Source organism: Salmo salar, chromosome 29 (genome assembly GCF_965601325.2).
Source record: "Salmo salar chromosome 29, fSalSal1, whole genome shotgun sequence".
NCBI classification, from domain to species: Eukaryota; Metazoa; Chordata; class Actinopteri; order Salmoniformes; family Salmonidae; genus Salmo; species Salmo salar.
Window position 1 is genome coordinate 17,600,616 of NC_138319.1, and position 23,385 is coordinate 17,624,000.

Here is a 23,385-nt window from a genome sequence, read left to right on the forward strand (position 1 = left end):
TCCATATAGCCTAACTCACACACACACACATGTTTTTTCTTGTATCCTGAGTATATCATGTACAATTATAATTAATATGCTTTGATTAACTGATTGAAAAAACACCTCACTTGCACAATGTTTTTACCAGTTTTTTTTCATCTATTCTGTCTTTCACTTCTTTTCTTTGGTGCAAATAAATAAAACCTAAAACATTGGCTCTGTTTCAACCCAATTAGATCCACTCCAATGTTCAAAGTGCAAGGCCTATGCACACTGTATCTGAGGTAATCAAGTATCCTTGAGTAATGTTCTCAGGACATTGTGAACAACCCTTACAATTACAATCATCTCAGTGCAATTCCAACAAGGATAAACACTGCAGTAACAAATCTAATGAGAGATAAAGCTACAGATCCTTTACAATCGCTTTCCTTTACATGAACCAATATTTGAGAAGGCCCAGGACTACACTATTGTTTTGACTACCAGAAATAGACCATGGACTTATAAAGACACAAATAACACGCCTGGCTAACAAGTTTGCCCGCCCGCCTGCCCATCCATCCACCCACCCACCCATCCATCCATCCATCCATCCATCCATCCATCCATCCAGTACCTTCTTCGTCATTTGAACTGGCATGTGGGGAGGGGTTAAGGAAAATACAAGACACACGAATGGAAGAATGCAACCATGGTAACCACAATTGGAAGGAAATATGTAGAACGAACTGCCAAGACTGGAGACATATTGCTTATATGGAAAGATGTGAATCATTTGATTTGATGTGCCAAGATTGGTAGCCCTTTTGTTTATTTCATTCACAGAATGAAAAGTTGGGGCTTTAACAAATAAATGTTTATTCACAATGGCCATGTTATTCCTTTACCCCTCTCTTTCCCAGGAGATCTCTCATGAAGATGTTTCCACAATCAGGGAAATCGATTATCTTCGACACATTTCCTGATCCGACAGATACCTGGGAGATCATCGAGACCATCGGGAAAGGGACTTATGGCAAAGTCTATAAAGTACTCAACAAGATCGATGGCAGCAAAGCAGCTGTCAAGATACTGGACCCCATCCATGTGAGTAATGTTTCCTTACTTAGGTTCTGAAGTATGTGTGTCTGCATGTCGAGGTGCATGCTTTTGAAATGAGCATGTTTTTGAAATGAGCATGTTGGGGTTTGGTTTTTAAGTAGGCCAGTAATAGGAATGTCCTTTCATGCCATGCAGGTGTTGTCCTTACCATGCATTAGTGTGATTGGCCGGTAGTAGCCTTCGGTATGTTTATGGTCCTGGGGAGCCATAGTGAGGACACATCACATTACCTGTAGCCCCAGACCTGTCATGTGGGGAGTTTCAGGGAGCTACAGGCCCTGGGCCGTCATCCACGATGAATAGAAATGACACATTAGTCACGCGCGTGGATTCCAGACAAGTTTCACATGGATTTTCCCATTTATTTTTCACACATTACAAAAATGTCACGTGAGGAAAATAAATTGCACATTTTCAGACATGTGTAAAGTTTCACAAAGATTTTTCACATACATTTTTCACATGACTCAGACGCATGGTTTTCCAACATTTCACATGTGCTATTCTAAGTTTCACGTGTGCTTTTGGAACCCGTGTCTCCCACAGGAGAAGCCAATGTCTTGACTATTTGATCAAGAGGGCCAATATTGGATTTCTCTTCCAATGTATATGTAATGAACACAATGGGAGACAGAGAGCTGGTTTAAAGTGCAGGGTGCAGCAGGTGTTTATTTGTAACGGACCACAGGAGGAGGCAGGTAGCTGGGTCCAGGGCCAGGCTCAGTTGGTAGAGCATGGTGTTTGCAACGCCAGCATGGTGTGTGCAACGCCAGGGTTGTGGGTTCGATTCCCACGGGGGGCCAGTACAAAAAAGAAATGCATGAAATGTATGTATTCACTACTGTAAGTCGCTCTGGATAAGAGCGTCTGCTAAATGACTGAAATGTAAATGTAAATGTCACACACAGGGGGTCCAAAAAGGCAACAGTACAGGCAGGGAAACGGCTAGTAACGTCATCCAGGAGTTCAGGCAATAGGTTGATAACAGGAAATCTGATAGGCTAAAGTACAGGCAGGGAAAAGGCGTCGTTAGTGAGGCAGGCCAAAACTATCATACACGGGAGGATTAAATTGCAGGAAACCCAGCGCTCCAAATAGACGTGTCTCACAAAACAAACAATATCTTACAATGATGGGGTGCAAAGAACTGAACTAAATAGTGTGTGATAATGACATACAGGTGATCAGAATTCAGGTGATTGGGATCTGGAGAGTGAGCTGCGTTCAGGAGATCTACGTGTTTGAGAGTGTGAGCTGGAAAGTGGGCTGGAAAGTGAGCTGCGTTCAGGGGATCTATGTGTTTGAGAGTGTGAGTGGGAGTGGGAAACAGACGTTACAGTATATTTATTATCAATTTCTCTCAATCTCAGAATATTGACTGTTCAATAAAAAATAGGGCTGTCAAATGATACATTTTTTTTAAATGAGTTAATCGCAGGATTTGCTGTGATTAATCATGATTAATAGCAAATTCAGAATTTTCTCGAATTGAGCTGTCATTTAAGCTTTTTTTTTACAAAAAGAGTATTGACGTCTTGATTTTGTCCAAAGTAACAGTTAGCAAAATCAGGTATATTTAAGATTTAGCAAAGCTATCATTAAGGCAAAGGGTGGATACTTTGAAGAATCTCAAATGTAAAATATATTTTGATTTCTTTAACACTTTTTTGGTTACTTCATGATTTCATATGTGTTATTTCATAGTTTTGATGTCTTCACTATTATTGTACAATGTAGAAAAAAGTTAAAATAAAGAAAAAACCCTTGAATGAGTAGGTGTGTCCAAACTTTTGATTGGTGCTGTATATTTAAGAGCCAAAAACATTTATAATGGAAATAAAAAATCCTCAGAAACGCCATCTTGTTCTCATTGACTTGCATACTACATTTAACTAGCTAGCTAGCTTGTTATCACTTGGTCAAAACAATAAGAGGATACAACAAAAATACCAGAAATCTCATCACAATTTTGTTAAACATGTAATCTCTAGATTTAGAAAATGTAACCATGTGTACAAACTGGAAAACAGGATAAAGAAATAAGAAGATATGGAGAGATCGCTTTGCTGTTCTTTTCACTGGACTTCTTCCAATGATCACGGACCAACGTAGGAAGAAGAAACACTCCAAATGCCTTTCCCTTGTGGTATCGCATAGTATACATGTATATCAGTGCAACACCATGGAGGACTACAATAAAAATGGAGTGGATGGCTCAGGAAAAATAAATCATTCTTTTTTTACGCACTTGAATTATTATACACAGGTAGAAAACATTGCTCCTGCAACATGTTAACATCACCTTTTCACATGTGAGGAGAATAACATTATTTCACCCCCACATGTGAACTTGCAATTCCACATGTGAAACTTTGATTTTCACAAGTTAATGTTTTTCAGATGTGAACTTGCAATTCCACATGTGAAAGTGATATTTTCACATTAAGAGTTTTCTTACATGTGGAACTGCAAATGTGATTTTCACGTGATTGTTTTTCACATGTGAAATTACAATTCATGTGAGAAAAGGTGGTGTTAACACGTGAACTGTACATTTAATACATGTGAAAATATGGTGTCATGAAAACAGCAATTTACAATGTGAAAATCCGATTTTCACATGTTAAACTGCAAATTTAAAGTCTATCTTATTGGCTTCTGTTCTCCTCTGAGGTTCTGTCTTCTGTTTGGTCACACTTTGTCACTTTATCAATCTTTTCTCTCTTTCTTTATTTCATATTCTATATGTCTCTCTCTCTCTCTCTCTCTCTCTCTCTCTCTCTCAGTCAGTCTTCTGTCTCCACAACAGACTTCCCCAACCTCTTCATTAGAATTGTTCTTTCTCTTTCTTTCTCTTTATCAATTTATATATTTTATCTATCTCCATCTCTCTCTCTCTGTATAGCTTAATATCAGACTCCCCTTCTTTTGTTAACAACACAAAGCATCAACTGTAGATTTACCTAGATTGTGCTTTCAAGGTCCTAAAATTACATGAAAGAGAGAAATGTTTCATTGTTCATTCATAAACATATATTTCATTACTGATCTAAAGAAAATAAAGTGAACGTGGTTGCTATGGCTATAAAATCGAGCTAACATTTTCTTCCTCTCACTCAGTTTTGAGAAATGAAATCCGGTGAGATGCTGGAAAAATATGACACAAACGGCACATTGCTACGTTGAAAGAAAATTTGAAAAGATCAACTACAGTAGCTACTTGACTGTAAAATGTTTTTATTATTGGCCATGTAGTTCAGTAAGCACTAGAAGTGTTTACAATTCCTAACAATGGTTTCTTTCAAAAGCAGATACTCAACGCTATACATGGACAAGGTTTAAGTAGATTATGCAACTCTTGTTGTGTTCATATGCTTTTCCAGGTACAATGAATGGCACTATTAAGTGAAAGCGTAATGAACAGTTGTTTTTATCCATTAAATTCTAGCATCAGCTTAATAACTGTCTCATTAGTCTGTAGAGAGTTTGTTACTGTTTTTCATTAATGAAGAATAATTATCTATAGACCGTTCTCTGAGAGGAGCATCCTTTTAATCAATCGGTTGATAGGTTTCTGCAGAGAACACAAGCATGCAGTACATGCACAATATCACTCATTAAAGATGATCAGATTCGTAAGCATTGAGATGACATTTTAGTAACCACAGCTGTTGGTTCCGTTACGACTGTTTAATTCCTCTTTGTGATGCGAGCATGTATTGTGATTTGGCATATGATTGAATACATAACATGACAAAAACAATTTATCATAAGATTTGGCTGCAGAACACCAAATTGTTACAGATAGGTAATTGAGGATTCATGGTAAGTCTTCTGTCTTTTTACATTGTTGACCCATGTTGGTTATTGTTTTCCAGGATATCGATGAGGAGATTGAAGCAGAATACAACATCCTCAAGGCTCTCTCTGACCACGCCAATGTGGTTAAATTCTTTGGGATGTACTACCAGAAGGATGTCAAAAACGGGGACCAGTTGTGGCTAGTTCTTGAGGTAAAGCCCACAATGTTTTTTGCTGTACATCAATGTGACTAACTATTTACATTTGAGTCAATCATAAGATGCTCTTATCCAGAGTGACTTACAGAAGCAATTAGGGTTAAGTGCCTTGGTCAATGATAGATTTGTTCAACTAGTCGGCTCTATACTTGGTAGACAGCACAGTGGTGAAGGGATAAGTCGGGGGGAAGGTATTATGTAACAGTATAAGATCCAGCAGGAGGTCTGAACATACAGTTTTCCCATAGAAGGACATATGGGCTCTGGTGTCATTGGCTCAACCTGTGTCGTGCTGAGAGAAGCAGAAGAGGGATTTGAATCAGTGTGGACAGCTGATTTTGCTCTTGTCTGGCTGAGTGCAGTATATTCTGGGTGTCCAGGGGCTGTTTTCACGACTGCAAATATAAGTTCATTACACCTTTTATACTACCCTGCAATCGCCAACATACAGTTGAAGTCGGAAGTTTAAATACACTTAGGTTGGAGTCATTAAAACTCATTTTTCAACCACTCCACAAATATCTTGTTAACAAACTATAGTTTTGGCAACCTGGTTAGGACATCTACTTTGTGCATGACACAAGTAATTTTTCCAACAATTGTTACAGACAGATTATTTCACTTTTAATTCACTATCACAATTCCAGTGGGTCAGAAGTTTACATACACTAAGTTGATTGTGCCTTTAAACAGCTTGGAAAATTCCAGAAAACTATGTCATGGCTTTAGAAGCTTCTGATAGGCATATTGACATCATTTGAGCCAATTGGAGGTGTACCTGTGGATGTATTTCAAGTCCTACCTTCAAACTCAGTGTCTTTTTGCTTGACATCATGGGAAAATTAAAATAAATCAGCCTAGAACTCAGAAAAATTATTGTAGACCTCCACAAGTCTGGTTCATCCTTGGAGCAATTTCCAAACGCCTGAAGGTACCACGTTCACCTGTACAAACAATTGGATGCAAGTATAAACACCATGGGACCACGCAGCCGTCATACCTATCACGGTCGTAATAATTGACGGACCAAGGCGCAGCGTGTTGAGTTCCACATCTTTATTTGCAGTGAAAACTTAAACAAAAAACAATAAACATACAACGAACGTGAACTACGTGGTGCTGAATGCACTCACACAAAACAATATCCCACAAACACAGGTCGGAAAAAGGGCTACCTAAATATGATCCCCAATCAGAGGCAACGATTACCAGCTGCCTCTAATTGGGAACCATACAAACCACCAACATAGAAATACAAACGCTAGAACCCCCCCTAGTCAGTCTCTGACCTGTACACCATAGAGAACCCAGAGGGCTCTCTATGGTTAGGGCGTGACAGTACCCCCCCCAAAGGTGCGGACTCTGACCGCAAAAACCTGAAACTTGATAGGGAGGTTTAGGGTGGGCATCTAGCGTCGGTGGTGGCTTCGGTGCGGGACGTAGCCTCTGCTCAAACCACAAATCTGGCCCTGAAGCCGGGCTGAACGCCGTGCCTGGACCGAGCACCGGCGCAGAGGAAGGCTCCGGCCATGGAGCAGGACTGGACGCCGTGCCTGGACTGATCACCGGCGCGGAGGAAGGCTCCGGCCATGGAGCAGGACTGGACGCCGTGCCTGGACTGGGCACCGGCGCAGAGGAAGGATCCGGCCATGGAGCGGGACTGGACGCCGTGCTTAGACAGGGCACCGGCGCAGAGGAAGGCTCCGGCCATGGCACCGGCGCAGGAAGCTCCAGGCCGTGGACCATCACTGGAAGCTCCGGACCGTTGACTGTCACTGGAAGTTCCAGGCCGTTGACCGTTACCTGAAGCTCCGGGCCGTTGACCGTCACTGGAAGCTCCGGGCCGTTGACCGTCACTGGATGCTCCGGGCGTTGACCGTCACTGGAAGCTCCGGACTGTGAATCGTTGCTGGAAGCTCCGGGCCGTTGACCGTCACTGGAAGCTCCGGGCCGTTGACCGTCACTGGAAGCTCCGGACCGTTGACTGTCACTGGAAGCTCCAGGCCATTGACCGTTACCTGAAGCTCCGGGCCGTTGACCGTCACTGGAAGCTCCGGGCCGTTGACCGTCACTGGAAGCTCCGGGCCATTGACCGTCACTGGAAGCTCCGGACTGTGAACCGTCGCTGGAAGTTCCGGGCTGTTGACCGTCACTGGAGTCTCCGGATCGTACACACGCACTGGTGGATGAGTGCAGGGAGCCGGCACAGGATGTACCGGGCTGGGGAGGCGCACTGGAGGCCTGGTGCGGGGAGCTGACACAGGTGTCACCGGACTGATGACACGCTCTTCAGGGCGAGTGTGAGGAACCGGCACAGGACGTACCGGACTGGGGAGGCGCACTGGAGGCCCAGTGCGTGGAGCCGGTACAGGTGGCACCAGACTGGTGACATGCAGTTCAGGGAGTGTGCGGGGAGCAGGCACAGGACGTACTGGACTGGGGACAGGCTCTTCAGGTCGAATGCCGTGCAGAACACACCTAACTAACATTTCCCTTCTTTCTCTCTCCTCCAACATCTCCATCAGCTCACCAATGGTCTCTGGCTCTCTCCGCGGCTCGACCAACAGCCCCTTGTGCCCCCCAAATACATTTTCTTGGGGTTTCTGTGGCATTGGACTGAAGACTCGCTCTTCAGCACGCCTGCGCTGCAGCATACTCCTTGCTAACACCTCTCTCTGGTATCCCTCATTAAACTCATCCACCGACTCCCATTCGGGCTCTGGCACTCTCCGCTGCTCGACCGACAGCTCCATGTGCCCCCCCTAAAAAAATCTTGGGGTTTCTGTGGCCGCGGACCTAGGCGTCGTCGCTGTCCTTCCACCTTCCTTGGTGTGTCCTTCCAAGGAAGTGTCTCACAACCTCCCATGATTTCCTCACATGTCCAAAACTCCTTAACCTCCATAACACACTGCTTGGTCCTGCGTTGGTGGGATATTCTGTCACGGTCGTGATAATGGACGGACCAAGTTGGGCTCTCTATGGTTAGGGCGTGACAATACCACTCATGAAGGAGACGCGTTCTGTTTCCTAGAGATGAAGGTACTTTGGTGCGAAAAGTGCAAATCAATCCCAGAACAACAACAAAGAACCTTGTGAAGATGCTGGAGGAAACAGGTACTAAAGTATCTACAGTTGAAGTCGGACGTTTACATACACCTAAGCCAAATACATTTAAACTCAGTTTTTCACAATTCCTGACATTTAATCCTAGCAAAAATTCCCTGTCTTAGGTCAGTTAGGATCACCACTTTATCTTAAGAATGTGAAATGTCAGAATAATAGTAGAGAGAATGATTTATTTCATCTTTTATTTCTTTCATCACATTCCCAGTGGGTCAGAAGTCAACATACACTCAATTAATATTTGGTAGCATTGCCTTTAAATTGTTTAACTTTGGTCAAACGTTTTGGGTAGCCCTCCACAAGCTTCCCACAATAAGGTGGGTGAATTTTGGCCCCTTCCTCCTGACAGAGCTGGTGTAACTGAGTCAGGTTTGTAGGCCTCCTTGCTCGCATGCGCTTTTTCAGTTCTGCCCACACATTTTCTATAGGATTGAAGTAAAACGAGTTCTATATCGACATAACCTGAATGGCCGCTCAGCAAGGAAGAAGCCATTGCTCCAAAACCACCATAAAAAAGCCAGACTACAGTTTGCAACTGCACACACGGACAAAGATCGTACTTTTTGGAGAAATGTCCTCTGGTCTGATGAAACAAAAATAGAACTGTTTGGCCATAATGACCATTGTTATTTTTGGAGGAAAAAGGGGGAGGCTTGCAAGCCAAAGAACACCATCCCAACCGTGAAGCACAGGGGTGGCAGCATCATGTTGTGGGGGTGCTTTGCTGCAGGAGGGACTGGTGCACATCACAAAATAGATGGCGTCATGAGGAAAGAAAATTATGTGGATATATTGAAGCAACAGCTCAAGATATCAGTCAGGAAGTTTAAGCTTGGTCGCTAATGGGTCTTCCAAATGGACAATGACCCCAAGCATACTTCCAAAGTTGTGGCAAAATGGCTTAAGGACAACAAAGTCAAGGTATTGGAGTAGCCATCACAAAGCCCTGACCTCAATCCTATAGAAGATTTGTGGGCAGAACTGAAAAAGCGTGTGCGAGCAAGGAGGCCTACAAACCTGACTCAGTTACACCAGCTCTGTCTGGAGGAATGGTTCAAAATTCACCCAACTTATTGTGTGAAACTTGTGGAAGGCTACCCAAAATGTTTGACCCAAGTTAAACAATTTAAAGGCAAAGCCAATCAAATACTAATTGAGTGTATGTAAACTTCTGACCCACTGGGAATGTGATGAAAGAAATAAAAGCTGAAATAAATCATGCTCTCTACTATTATTCTGACATTTCACATTCCTAAAATAAAGTGGTGATCCTAACTGACCTAAGAGAGGCAAGTTTTACTAGGATTAAATATCAGGAATTGTGAAGAACTGAGTTTAAATGTATTTGGCTAAGGTGTATGTAAACTTCCGACTTCAACTGTATCGTCTGGCTCAGGCATTTTGTTTTCACATTGTCCTTTCCAGCACAGTTCGAGCAACTTATTGTGGATTCATAACCAGTTTAGATCAGCTTGGCTCGGCTCAGCTCAGCTCAGTAGTGTTTAGGGTATAGGTGTCCTGAATGCTGGCCGTCAAGGACCACTTTATTTGCTGTTCTTCTCCAGTCAATGGTTTTAAATGATCAATTAATACAGTTTATTGACCAGAGTCGTTGATTGAAAGGTATGGATGGAAAACCAAAACATAACTGCTCTGGAGGACCTGAGTTGGGGATACCTTCTCTGGAGGCCCCATCATGGGAAGCTTATGTTCAGTATTGGTGTGAGTAAGACTCAACATCAGGTAAAGGATTTAGCTGAGCAATGTGCCTCAAGATTATAGCAGGTATCCCCAGGTGACCCTTTTATACAACGCACATAACCATGAACATTAAAAGATCAACATGTATAAATGTTGTTCAAACATAAGCATGGGTTGTTACAGTTTAGTAGTGAGTTTTTAGGGCAAAACAAAGGCACAATGTCAGCAGTCCAGTAAGCTTGTCAGTGTTACTAACTATTCTACTGTAAGTACAGTGTAATGCCTCGATTAAAAAGGATTTCCTCGTTTCAACATGTCAAGTCAAGCACAGTATTTGGCTGGCTCAAGAGGAAGAATAACTACAGTGAAGTCTGAGACTTTTGCCTGGCTGCTTTTTATTCAAAAAATAAAAAACAACCTTATCCTTCTGAACGTACCTAGTGTGAATTTCATGACTCAATTATGAAAACGGTGTTATTTGAGAGAAAAATTCAAGGGGGACCTTGTTGATATTGTGAGAGGCAATGTGGCCCGTAGCTCTGCATCCTTTATATTGTATTTCCCCCAGAATGCCAAGCTCCAGACAAACGTGTTATGGAGGTCAACCTGCGTCTGAGGAAAGTGTTAGCGAGATCTGATGTGCCACTAGCTGAGCTTTGTGCTGTCTGAAATTTGACCATCAAATTTGAGTTCCTGCTGTGAAGATCGAGAGAGATTGTTTCAAATATAATATGAATGGCTGGTAATAATGGTCAGCTGGCCCAAGAGGCTCTGGTGAGAAAGCTCACAGCGCCAGAAGTCACACATGCTGTCTGTGTTAGATGTTCAGATTCCAGTTGTGTGTTCATTTGTGTCTAATCACATAACATCTTTGTATGTAGGGCTAGATGTAGGATATTTTCTGTATGTTACCGAACAGTGTTTGCCAGTGTAAGTGTGTGCGTTTTTGAGTTGTGTGATTGTGAATGTAAATGTGCACTTGCGTGTGCACGTGATTGTGTGTGCATGTGTGTCCCCGGCATTTGTTTGTGAGCCGCTGTCGAAGCATGCAGGACAAGCGGCCTCTCTGCTATGCCTCAGGGAAGGTTATTTGTTGGCCTGCTTCTTAAATGATGTTGTTCTCCGTGCCGCTGTGTTCTGTGTGATGCTTCAGCCCTAGCCTCTTTTACAAGTCTGTAATCTAAGGTAAAGTAGCCAAGCTTGAACAAAGCTCACACATTTCTGTTATCCAAGCTCAGAGGGCTTGAACATTATCATCTATCCCCTCTCTGTGTAATGCTAGCCCAGTAGATAGTTTTCACATCGCCAGCTTATGTTTCTGCCTGGCTCTCCTCAGTTTCCTTCTCGGTGGAAGGGTCGTTTAATCACCTGTCTGACTTTAGATGTCAGGCTCTTCTCTGAATGAAAGTCGGACTTCAAACCAATAATGTTACCAGCAGGAGGACAGAGGTTTTCTGTTAGCATAATCAGCATAAGCATACTCTGAATACAATGTTACCACACCATTCAGACTTCCAAAGAATACCAATCAAGGGCCGCAGTCTTAGTTAGAGTAAATTCTATTCTGTCACAAGGCAGGTGTTGATATGTACCAATTGTGCCTTTGTTTTAAGTCCTCGCTAGGGCTCCCTGAGGTATTTCAGTGGAGCACAATTACCGCGGGTTAGAAAGCAAAGCCAGTGTTTGGGCAAGTTCAGTCAGCTTTGCTATTTGGTTGCTCTCTATCCCCACTGTGTTTTGCATATCTGTATGCAAACTCTTTCCTCATGCAAAAACCACAAGCCAGCGGCCCAAATCCGAGAGAAACTAATCCACGGGGCTGAAATCACTGCCTGCCAGTCGCGTTTCTGGACACAGTGTGTGTGTGTGTGTGTGTGTGTGTGTGTGTGTGTGTGTGTGTGTGTGTGTGTGTGTGTGTGTGCGTGCGTGCGTGCGTGCGTGCGTGCGTGCGTGTGCGTGCGTGCATCTGTGTGTGTGTGAGTGTGTGTATGAGAGTGTGTGCATGTGTGTGTATTTATACAAAGGGAGAGGGGAAAATACAAAGGGATGAGGATGGGTGATAGAAGATGCAATCACCATGGTTACAGTCCTTCCTTCTGAACTGTAATTTTCCGTGGTTCATTGTGACCCAGAGGATCCCCTCTCCTCATGCCACGCCGTTCATTATGACGACGATCTGCACAAATTGCATCCTTCACTTTGTTGCTTCCTCATTGGGCCTCATTGGGCTCTGCTCTTGTGCTATAACTCAGTCTCTCTAGTGGACTCCTTTATGATAGATAGCGGATGTGGGGAGATGAGGGAGCTTTCATCTTCTGCTCCCAATCTGGGTCCATTGAAGGTTTGAGACATCAACCCTATCAAAACTTCAAAGATACCAATAAAGGGACCAATTTGATTCTCTAATTGGGAATATTGTCGACCTAAATTGTATGCCTTGATATTTTTGGTTCTCATAGTTGAATGGTAAACCCAAGGACCTGTGCTATTTACGGGGCGGCAAGTAGCCTAGTGGTTAGAGTGTTGGGCCAGTAACCGAAAGGTTGCTAGATCGAATCCTCAAGGTAGAAATCTGTCATTCTGCCCCTAACAAGGCAGTTAACCCACTGTTCCTGGGCCGTCATTGTAAATAATAATTTGTTCTTACCTTACTTGCCTAGTTAAAAAAAAAAAATGTAATTCTTAAGATCTTATTTCACATGGCTTTTTAAATTTACTTGGTACTTTATGATGAAAAAGCCATGAACTAACATAATTAGGAGTTTAGTTAGGAGTAACTTTAATTCAACTTTAATGTCCTGTCTTTGAAATCAAATCAAATCAAATCAAATTTTATTTGTCATGTGCGCCGAATACAACAGGTGTAGACCTTACAGTGAAATGCTTACTTACAGGCTCTAACCAACAGTGCATTTTTTTTAAGTATTAGGTGAACAATAGGTGAGTAAAGAAATAAAAACAACAGTAAATAATAAACTAGCAAGGCTATATACAGTAGCAAGGCTATAACAGCAGCGAGGCTATATACAGGCACCGGTTAGTCAGGCTGATTTCTGGTAGTATGTACATGTAGATATGGTTAGAGTGACTATGCATATATGATAAACAGAGAGTAGCAGCAGCGTAAAAGAAGAGTTGGGGGGGGGGGGGGGCACACAATGCAAATAGTCCGGGTAGCCATTTGATTACCTGTTCAGGAGTCTTATGGCTTGGGGGTAAAAGCTGTTGAGAAGCCTTTTGGTCCTAGACTTGGCACTCCGGTACCGCTTGCCATGCAGTAGCAGAGAGAACAGTCTATTACTGGGGTGGCTGGGGTCTTTGACAATTTGTAGGGCCTTCCTTTGACACCGCCTGTATGGCAGGCAGCTTAGCCCCAGTGATGTACTGGGTCATACGCACTACCCTCTGTAGTGCCTTGCGGTCAGAGGCCGAGCAGTTGCCGTACCAGGCAGTGATGCGACCAGTCAGGATGCTCTCAATGTTGCAGCTGTAGAACCTTTTGAGGATCTGACCCATGCCAAATCTTTTTAGTTTCCTGAGGGGGAATAGGCTTTGTCGTGCCCTCGTGCCCGACTGTCTTGGTGTGTTTGGACCATTCTAGTTTGTTGGTGATGTGGACACCAAGGTACTTGAAGCTCTCAACCTGCTCCACTACAGCCCTGTCAATGAGAACGGGGCGTGCTCGGTCCTCCTTTTCCTGTAGTCCACAATCATCTCCTTAGTCTTGGTTACGTTGAGGGATAGGTTGTTATTCTGGCACCACCCGGCCAGGTCTCTGACCTCCTCCCTATAGGCTATCTCATAGTTGGTGCTCAGGCCTACCACTGTAGCGTCGTCTGCACACTTAATGATGGTGTTGGAGATGTGCCTGGCCATGCAGCCATGGGTGAACAGGGAGTACAGGAGGGGACTGAGAACACACCCCTGAGGGGCTCCAGTGTTGAGGATCAGCGTGGCAGATGTGTTGGTACCTACCCTCACCACCTGGGGGCAGCCCGTCAGGAATTGCAAGATCCAGTTGCAGAAGGAGGTGTTTAGTCCCAGGATCCTTAGCTTAGTGATGAGCTTTGAGGGTACTATGGTGTTGAACTCTGAGCTGTAGTCAATGAATAGCATTCTCACAGGTGTTCCTTTTGTCCAGGTGGGAAAGGGCAGTGTGGAGTGCAAGGTTTCTGGGATAATGGTGTTGATGTGAGCCATTGTCAGCATTTCAACGCACTTCATGGCTACGGATGTGAGTGCTACGGGTCTGTAGTCATTTAGGCAGGTTGCCTTCATGTTCTTGGGCACAGGGACTTTGGTGGTCTGCTTGAAACATGTTGGTATTACAGACTCAATCAGGGACATGTTGAAAATGTCAGTGAAGACACCTGCCAGTTGGTCAGCACATGCTTGGAGCACACATCCTTGTAATCCGTCTGGCCCCACAACCTTGTGAATGTTAACCTGTTTAAAAGTCTTACTCACGTCGGCTTCGGAGAGCATGCTCACACAGTCGTCCGGAACAGCTAATGCTCTCATGTATGCCTCAGTGTTGCTTGCCTCGAAGCGAGCATAGAAGTGATTTAGCTCGTCTGGTAGGATCGTGTCACTGGGTAGATTGCGGCTGTGCTTCCCTTTGTAGTCTGCAATAGTTTGCAAGCCCGGAGCCGGTGTAGTACAATTCAATCTTAGCCCTGTATTGATGCTTTGCCTGTTTGATGGTTCGTCGGAGGGCATAGCAGGATTTCTTTTAAGCTTCCGGCTTAGAGTCCCACACCTTGAAAGCGGCAGCTCTACCCTTTAGCTCAGTGCGAATGTTGCCTGTAATCCATGGCTTCTGGTTGGGGTATGTATGTACAGTCACTGTGGGGACGACGTCCTCGATGCACTTATTGATTAAGCCAGTGACTGATGATAAAGCCAGTGACTGATGTGGTGTACTCCTCAATGACATCGGAAGAATCCCGGAACATGTTCCAGTCTGTGAAAGCAAAACACACAAAGCAGTGTTTCTGTCCCTTATTATCAATTATGCAAACAACCTCTATAACGTCAGCCCAATGTTACATTTTGTATTATTATCTTTGTGATACTAATAGCTCTTCCAGCATCGTATTAGTCATAAATTGATATTGCTGTCTATTCTGTGCCCATGTTGTATTTATGATTTTCATTTTAATCAGTGGACATTAGTCTTCTTCTCGCTAACAGCACATAACACATTGCTAATTAAGTGATACTGCCTGAGAAGCCGGTGTTCGGAGGATATATTGGCACAGGTGTTGTGTACCATCATATTCAAATAATGATTGACATATTTTCATTAAAGACGTTCATTTGATTAATTTATTCATACTATTTAATCCTTCCATGAGATATAGTCCTGACACAAATCTAGGGTTGCTACCCAAGCCGGCTGGTTGTTCATTCTATCGGTTAGGTTGCCAGAGACGAGTCCCAGTCGTGAAGTCTTTTCGTTCTCAATCTATGGACCTTCATTCTAAATGTTTCGTTGCCATGATGGCTAGCAACATTCGTATCCCTTGCTTACTAGCTAGACAACTTCGGCTAACACAGTCATGTCAAACAGTGTAGCCAGAATAACAGCAAAGTGCAGCATTTGTGTTTGATTAAGCTGTTTTCTAGTGACATTTATTTTGATACATCCATAACAATGAGCTAATGATGTGCGATTTTGCCTGGCATAGAATATTTGCTCTCTCGCCAGGACACTGTTCAGAGGAGCTAGCCATCTACACAGCTAACACAATCACATAAAACTGAAGCTGGAATGACAGCAAACCAGCTGCATTTAGAGTTTTGATATTGAAACAATGTTGCAAATGTCGGAGAGATAGACGGCAACGTTTATACACATCTCTGCTATTTTTTGTGGTGGAGATCAAGTTTATAAATTGCCTGGTTGGGCTGATCAGACAGTGGATTGCGCAGTGAGATAGAACAGTAAATAGGCATTTTAACGTCATAGCCTTAGCCGGTGGTAAGTTGTGGAATAGACACCGGCTGGAATTAAGTTTTAACCAATCAGCATCCAGGAGTACACCCACCTGTTGTATAAAAGGAAATAAGGCCTCGAGTGCCAGGGAGTGAAGTGGTTGGCAGGATAATGCTAGCATCTTGGGTAGTTCTGGCTTCACATATGTTTTTAATCTCTGCACCCAGAATCAAATCATGCGTGTGTGCTGGTCAGCTACTCAACAAATGTATAATGGTTTGTCTGATACGAGTGACTTCCTATGTGCAGGGCTAGCTATACCTATGCCTGACTACTACTGTTTCCCCTCACTGAGTTTCTACACAATGTCGAGGTTCCAGTTCCTCACAGAGATGCGGTGCCTAATGACACCCTGTCTTACACTTACAGTGGGTGCTTTTGGAAGTCGTCGAATCAAATCCAATTTTATTTGTCACATACACGTGTTTAGCAGATGTTATTGCGGGATGTGGCGAAATGAGTAAAGGTAAGCCGATGTAAAAATACTTGTAGCCATGTCATTCAGTATCACAGCTCAAAGGATAACCTCTGAGCTGATAACACCAGACTTAAACTTTAATGCAAACTCTCATGTAGGTAAGCTAGTTGAACAGCAATACGCCCAAACAATGGTTAGTGTCAACAGTAGTGCCATTATCACAGTGTTATGGCAGTTGCCGTCAGCTTTTACATATTGTTACATACATGGCTAAATATCGTCCAGACTTATTTTCAAACCAATGAAAATGATCCAAAACAACCAAACAATTACCGTGAAGCACGTTGGCATGATAAGTATTGGAGCACACTGCAACCATCAATTCTATGACCACCATCCCACCATAATGATGAAGGATCATTGCAGCGATGGCATGTTTAATGCAGATAAACTAACAGGGGGGAGATTGCGTTCATTATACACCGGGAGACATAAATATTGAGACAGCGATCCCTATGATAGGGGTAGATAATTGTTCCGTCTGTGAAATGAGCTGAGAAGATGGATCCGTGGTCTGACGTTTAAATAGCCCGGCACTCTGCTTTTTTTACTCACATATATCAATCATAGTGTGCCGCTGCTTCAAACCCTCGGCCACTCTGCCCTTGTGTACCCAATACCTTCATTTGAACAGCAATCCAGTGCTCTGTTCTACGCTTTAAGCTGTGAAATCATTTCATATAAGGTGCTAATAACATGCATCTAATCATGTGTCATTTTATTTTTTTGAAACACACTATTTGTCTTTCAGCTCTGTTGTCTTCAAGCCTGCATTTTACTCCCTTAAAAACACTATCCTTATTCTCCCTGACTCCAAGTCGTCGCCAACTCTGGCCGTTATTAATTGACAATGAGGTCTATAATGGCTTTGTTTGTTAGGGCTTTAAACTAAACACAGTCAGAAATCAGAGACCTTGGCCTGAGGACCAAACACGCACACCATGCACTCACACTCACACACACGTACACACACGTACACACACGTACACACACACACACACACACACACACACACACACACACACACACACACACACGATGATAAAACATCCTTTTTGTTACAAGTTGAAAAGTAACAAAGGAAAACGTGAGATATGTACATGTTGAAAAAAAAATTGCGTGGCTGTTCTTACAAGAAATCTTTGTGTCCTTTTATGGAGACATCGCTTTGTGCTGCAGTAAACATAGATCTGCACAATTATACTGCTCAATATAACTAGCTGCACCTGTAGAGAAAACATCTCCAAGCTTAAAATGGAATGCCCAATCAAAAGAGGTGGGTATGGAGAGGGAGGGGGCATACATACTTATGACATCCTCATCATCTTTTCTTCTTCTTTTTTTCATGGTCTTTGATCCATTAAACCATTTACATGACAAAAGCAGCACCTGATCTGTATTGGATCATCTCCTGTTCTGTTTCGAGGCATACTGGCCAAACCTTTGAGCTGACAAAGAAGAACTATGGTGGTTCACAATATGCATTTCTTTTGAAGCTGTCTTGTTGCATTGTGGTGATTGGTTAAGGTCCACATATCCTATAGGCGGGATCATCATGTGATGACTCATAGTACCCACTGACAGCTCTTAGCTAATGATTGACAGGACCCAGTATAGCAATGATGATGACCCAGTATGGAGCTCAGAAAGCTTCACATCCCTACTACTAGTTAGCTATCGTCATCGGCGTTTCCACTAGTTACCACAACCACAAAGTCAAAATGTCTATATCGTAAAAAATTCATCAAAACAAAAATGTGCTTTTGTCTTTATTTAAGGTTAGAGTTAGGCATAAGGTTGGCAGTGTGGTAGGGTTAAGGTTAGGTTTAACATCTGATTTGAAGAAAATAGATTGAAATAGGTGGAGTTTATGACTTTACGGTTGTGGTAACTAGTTTGTGTATTTCATACCATCCCTCCATTTTTATTGTGGGTATAAATAGCAGGCTAAGACTTTTAAATCCAACAGCTAGTCTAGCAGAAGGTAGGGGGATGGAGCCGGTGATGGCAGCTAACAGTATTACCCCCTAAGTCTCAAGTCATTTCCATACAACATGTGAGGAAATATGCTGATGTCTTGTCCAAAGCTAACTGTAATAATGTTGTGCTCACAGTCTCTCGCGGGGAGATAACCATGAGGTTTCAAAACGAAGCCAATATCTGACATTAAAGTATATTTTCTACGTGTAGACTTGTCTGAACTCTGGGGATATTTGACCAATGTTGACAGAAGAGCCAGTTCCTTCTGATTTGATGGGTTCTGGTTTAGGGCCAAATGCGGGTATTGATGGAATTAGCTATTTCTGGATGTGTACCTGTAACAGTAGTTGGCAACATGACTTGAAGTGACTCAAATGCAAGAACTTAATAAGCTAATATGCTACATCTAGGTAATCCCAAATAGAAAACAATGTAGCTAAGTGTGAAATTTCACACGTCTTCTTTAGTCAGCCAGCGGTGGCGACTGCCTCTTTCAACATGTCCAAAATAATTAATGTTGGCGTTAAATGGGGCACTCTAGAAGACCAAACAGTGCGGCTGGGAGAGAGAGAGCTAACGTTTAGCTTGGCTAATGCCATGGCCCTGGATCCTAGCTAGCTCATTAAAATGGATCGGTCTGCCTTGCCCTGTGTAATTTAATGATGACAGGTGATCTCGGCAGTGATGTGGACTCTGACGTCAGGCTCAGCCGGCTCTCTGAGACGCTCCTGTCTGCAGAGGCTTCTGATACGCTCTGGTTGACTGCAGTCTGTCTACAAAGGCTGATAGGAAATAGCCGGGGCTTGCAGGAAGTAAGGTGAAGTATTACTGTTACAGTTTCTGGAATACTGGGGTTTTGACTGAGCTTCTATTTAACAATGTTTTTCCATATCATCAGGACAGAAACAGACAGACATGCAGAGACAACACACCATGGTTTAGTCTTTGCGTGGGAAAATCAGTTCGCCCATGTTCAGCCCTCTAGGGGTCTGTGTGAAGCTCTCACATGTGAAGGGTGCTTGACATCATCTGACTTCCCTAACAATACACCACCTGGCTGCCACACATCTTGTCTGTCGTCATCACATGTCTTGTCGTCCGTATCTAAGTGTTGAAGGAAACATAAGAAAACAGGAGAATTTAAGCATATCAAAGCATCACGTCTACAGTCATGACCAAAATTACTGGCACCCTTGATAAAGATGAGCAAAAAAGACAAATACTGAGCTATATTGTGTGTTCCCAAAAAATTCAGAAATGCTTTTATTTTCTGCCAACACAGCTGCTCAGATTTTATTTAACAAGGTATCTTTTTATTTTTGTAGATTTTTACGTGCCAAAATGATTGGCACCACTGTTTTTATTACTACGGCAGGATAACAACACTGAGCCGTTAGACCAATTCATCTTTCCAGATTCTTCATGTCCTTCATCTGTGTTTACGGACTGCCCTCTTCAATTGAAACCACAGGTTTTCAATGGGTTTCAAGTCTGGAGACTGAAATGGCCATTGCAAATGTTGATTTTACACATTTACATAACATTTTAGTCATTTAGCAGACGCTCTTATCCAGAGCGACTTACAGTAGTGAATACATTTCATAAAAAAAAAAATTCTCCCCGTACCGTATTTTGCGGTCAATTAACCATTTCTTTGTGGATTTTGATTAGTTCTTGTGGTTATTGTCATGCTGGAAGATGCACTTGCAGCCAAGTTTCAGCCTCCTGGTAGAGGCAACCAGGTTTTTCGGCTAAAATGTCCTGGTACTGGGTAAAGTTCATTGTGTCGTTGACCTCATCAAGGGCCCCACGACCAGTGGAAGCAAAATAGCCCCATAACTTCAAAGCTCGGACGCCATATTTTACTGTTAGTATGGGGTTCTTTTCTGTATTATGCATCCTTCTTTCGATGACAAATTGTTTTGGGGCTCTTTGGCCACACACACCAGTGGTTGAAACCAGGCAGCAATAATTTCGACCCCTATCTTTTTTATAGTCATTTAATTTTCTGTGAGTCATTTTATTAGTTTAAAAATATATAGCTTTCAAATGTTTTGGAGCATACAATATAGCTCAGTATTTGTCTTTTTTGCTCATCTTTATCAAGGATGCCAATAACTACGGCCATGACTGTATATTCCAACCGTTTCCTTTCCCCTTCTCCCATTTAAAAAGTGCACACTGTGTACTATAAACTGTAGGCTAAGTGGAACAGGCAAATTACAACTCCCTGTGGTTAGCTCAATGAATGCATGTAACTGGCAGAGAAACATGAGGGCAGAACCACAGTGCACAATGGCTTTGGGCCATGTGGACAGAATGTTAATGAGATCAGAAAATGGCTCTTGGTCTTTTTGGGAACTCCTTACAAAGTCACAAACAGACAAGCTATCTATAAAAACCTGGTCGTGTTACTGCATTTTTCCTCGATCCATTTCCCATCCTCATATATTTTGGGAATTTAGTAATAAAACATTGTTTTTGTTTGCATTTCCATGACCTGTGAATGATCATGGAAACAAATATCACAAAAGCGGTATAAACTCTATATAACTTGTTACCGTTACATCATAGTAGACATGATTGCATTGATGATTACACTTTGTGTTTTGTGACTCACTCTGAGAATTATTGGGAAACATTTTTAGGTTGTCCTCCACAAGAGGGTGCTTCTAATTTTCTGTAACCATTGAGTTTTCTTCCCTCATTACCCTTTCAATTCCCAAGCGAGACAGAGATGTCTCTGATTATAGGAGTATAAGTGTTCTATGCATAATTAGACAAATAGAAATTTCCCTTTTAGAATGCAAAATGCTTTTATGCATGCAATTCCTCATGGAAACGCAGGCAAAACAAGTACCACTTCTGAGAGTGCATAGACCAAATATTTATTGCTTGATTCAAGCTTCCCACTGATGCAGATGAGATGTCATTGTATCAGTCTATAAAGTACTTAGACACAGCTACTTAGATTGTACTATTATGTGGCACTCTGTTTCCTCCACATCTCAGTCGGCACTCAAGGGCGTTTTCTCTTTATCTGGAGGTCAGGTGATGACAGCCCAAAATAATGGGGTATTATTGTTGCCTTGGCAACACATAGGGCAATTTTCTGTGGTTTTCTGTGATTTTTCAGGCAGGCATTGACATTGATAATCGAGCCACAGCTCACTTTAAGGAGATAGATTCTACTACTCACACTGCAACATTGCAACCTTACGTAGTATGCAGAAAGTTACATTTCTTCATACGAGAGATTTGTTGTGTAATCAAGCTTAGGTTTTATTTAAAAAAATTGTAGTGTAAAATGAGCACTGATTACTTGGTATTGAAAACAAATCCAATGACTCAAGTCTGTGTTCCCTTGAAATGCTGCTCAGTAAAGCTCTCTGCCAAATGTATACTTTAAAACACTTTTCATGGGTTTTCATCAAGGCATATGCATATGCATGGATTTTAATCTTCCTGACAGAAATAGTCTCCAAAGTAGGCGGAGGTGCTTGATTCGAGGACCTCGATTCGCACATCTTTAATAATTACAGTTTAGTCATCACAAAGCCGATTATACCCCTCTTAAGAGAATCTGCATTTTCTCTATACGCACGATTCCTTCCTCCCCCTAAGCTGTTTCAAATAGATAAGTGTAGAGAGATTGAACAAAATAATCAACTATCACCACCATGGTCTTCAGAGCTTTGAAGATTCCTTCTGAAATCTTAATTTTGTACCCAGCGCTTTTATCAGAGGGGTGTTACACAATGCGAAGCTACAGTATGCACATCTAGATGTGGCATATCTAGATTTAAGCTTATTGTCTCGGCTTTGGCCAGAATATGCTGACTCACGCTTACGATTTAGTAAAGGAAAGCCATTGTCTTCTCTCTTTCTTATGTGCCTGTAGCTCTGCAATGGAGGTTCGGTGACAGACCTGGCCAAAGGCATGCTGAAGAGAGGGGACAGAATGGATGAGGCGATCATTGCCTATATCATACACGAGGCCCTCACGGTAAGCGCGCTCTTTGAACGGTGGATGGACTTGTGACAGAGAGAGAGAGATAGGGAGATAGAGAGCGAGAGACAAAGACTGAAAATTACTTTTCCCTACTATGAGTTGAATGGCCCTCTTTCCGAAGACTTACTATATTACTACTATCTCTACTGTTACAGGGTCTTCACCACCTGCACATCAACAAGACCATCCACCGGGATGTCAAAGGCAACAACATCCTACTGACCACACAAGGAGGGGTGAAGCTGGTGGACTTTGGTACGCTCTGTGGTGTGTGTGTGTGTGTGTGTGTGTGTGTGCGTATGTGTGTGTGTGTGCGTGCGTGTGTGCGTGCGTGCGTGCGTGCGTGCGTGCGTGCGTGCGTGCGTGCGTGCGTGCGTGCGTGTGTTTGGCTCAGTATATTGTGTTCATTTGTCAGCGGTCGATATGTGCCTACGTGTCTGTGATATTGCCGATGGATCAAATCCATTACCCCAAATTGTTTGCCACCTTAATTGGCTTACATTTATTTTCTTATCCAGGGTGGAATACGTTTACCCGGTGGTGGGAAGGTGGTAGGTGGGTAGCCGCAAATACATTTCCATTAGACGCAGTGTCTCCTATATTTGGCCTCCCCGCAGAGGACATTGTTGTTATTCGCTCTGTGTTAGCAATGCAGCGCCGATTTGTTTCGTGTTATTCTTAACCAAATGAAGCTCTCTGTGCACTAGCCAGAGTCTGAATGAGGAGAAATGATTCAGGCCATTTCCAGCAGTGACTCAGCGAAGCTCCTTTGGGGCCTGAAAAGCAGCATGCCTCTTTCCATTACAGCTGAATCTCCTCTTTATTCAGCCTGTTAAGCGAAGCTTCTCTTAAAAGCATCAACCTGCGCATGTCACTGCCTCCCTCTCTTCCCTCACTTCAACCAATGAGTAATGGGTCTTGTGAATTTTTGTCGGCTCCATAGAAATTCCACGAATGACACACTTTGCCCATTTGCGCACTTTGTTGC

At 42.9% G+C, this 23,385-nt stretch overlaps 1 protein-coding gene across 2 annotated transcripts in view; it reads left to right on the top strand.

The window, feature by feature from the left end:
- Window positions 1–23,385, top strand: part of myo3a (myosin IIIA) — a 76,535-nt gene that overhangs the window by 6,372 nt on the left and 46,778 nt on the right. For both annotated transcript variants that reach the window (XM_045710934.2, XM_082970717.1), the window contains exons 2-5: window positions 888–1,071; window positions 4,965–5,099; window positions 22,287–22,391; window positions 22,553–22,652. In XM_045710934.2, the coding sequence (XP_045566890.1) occupies window positions 888–1,071; window positions 4,965–5,099; window positions 22,287–22,391; window positions 22,553–22,652 (524 nt within the window). The remainder of the gene's footprint in view (window positions 1–887; window positions 1,072–4,964; window positions 5,100–22,286; window positions 22,392–22,552; window positions 22,653–23,385) is intronic.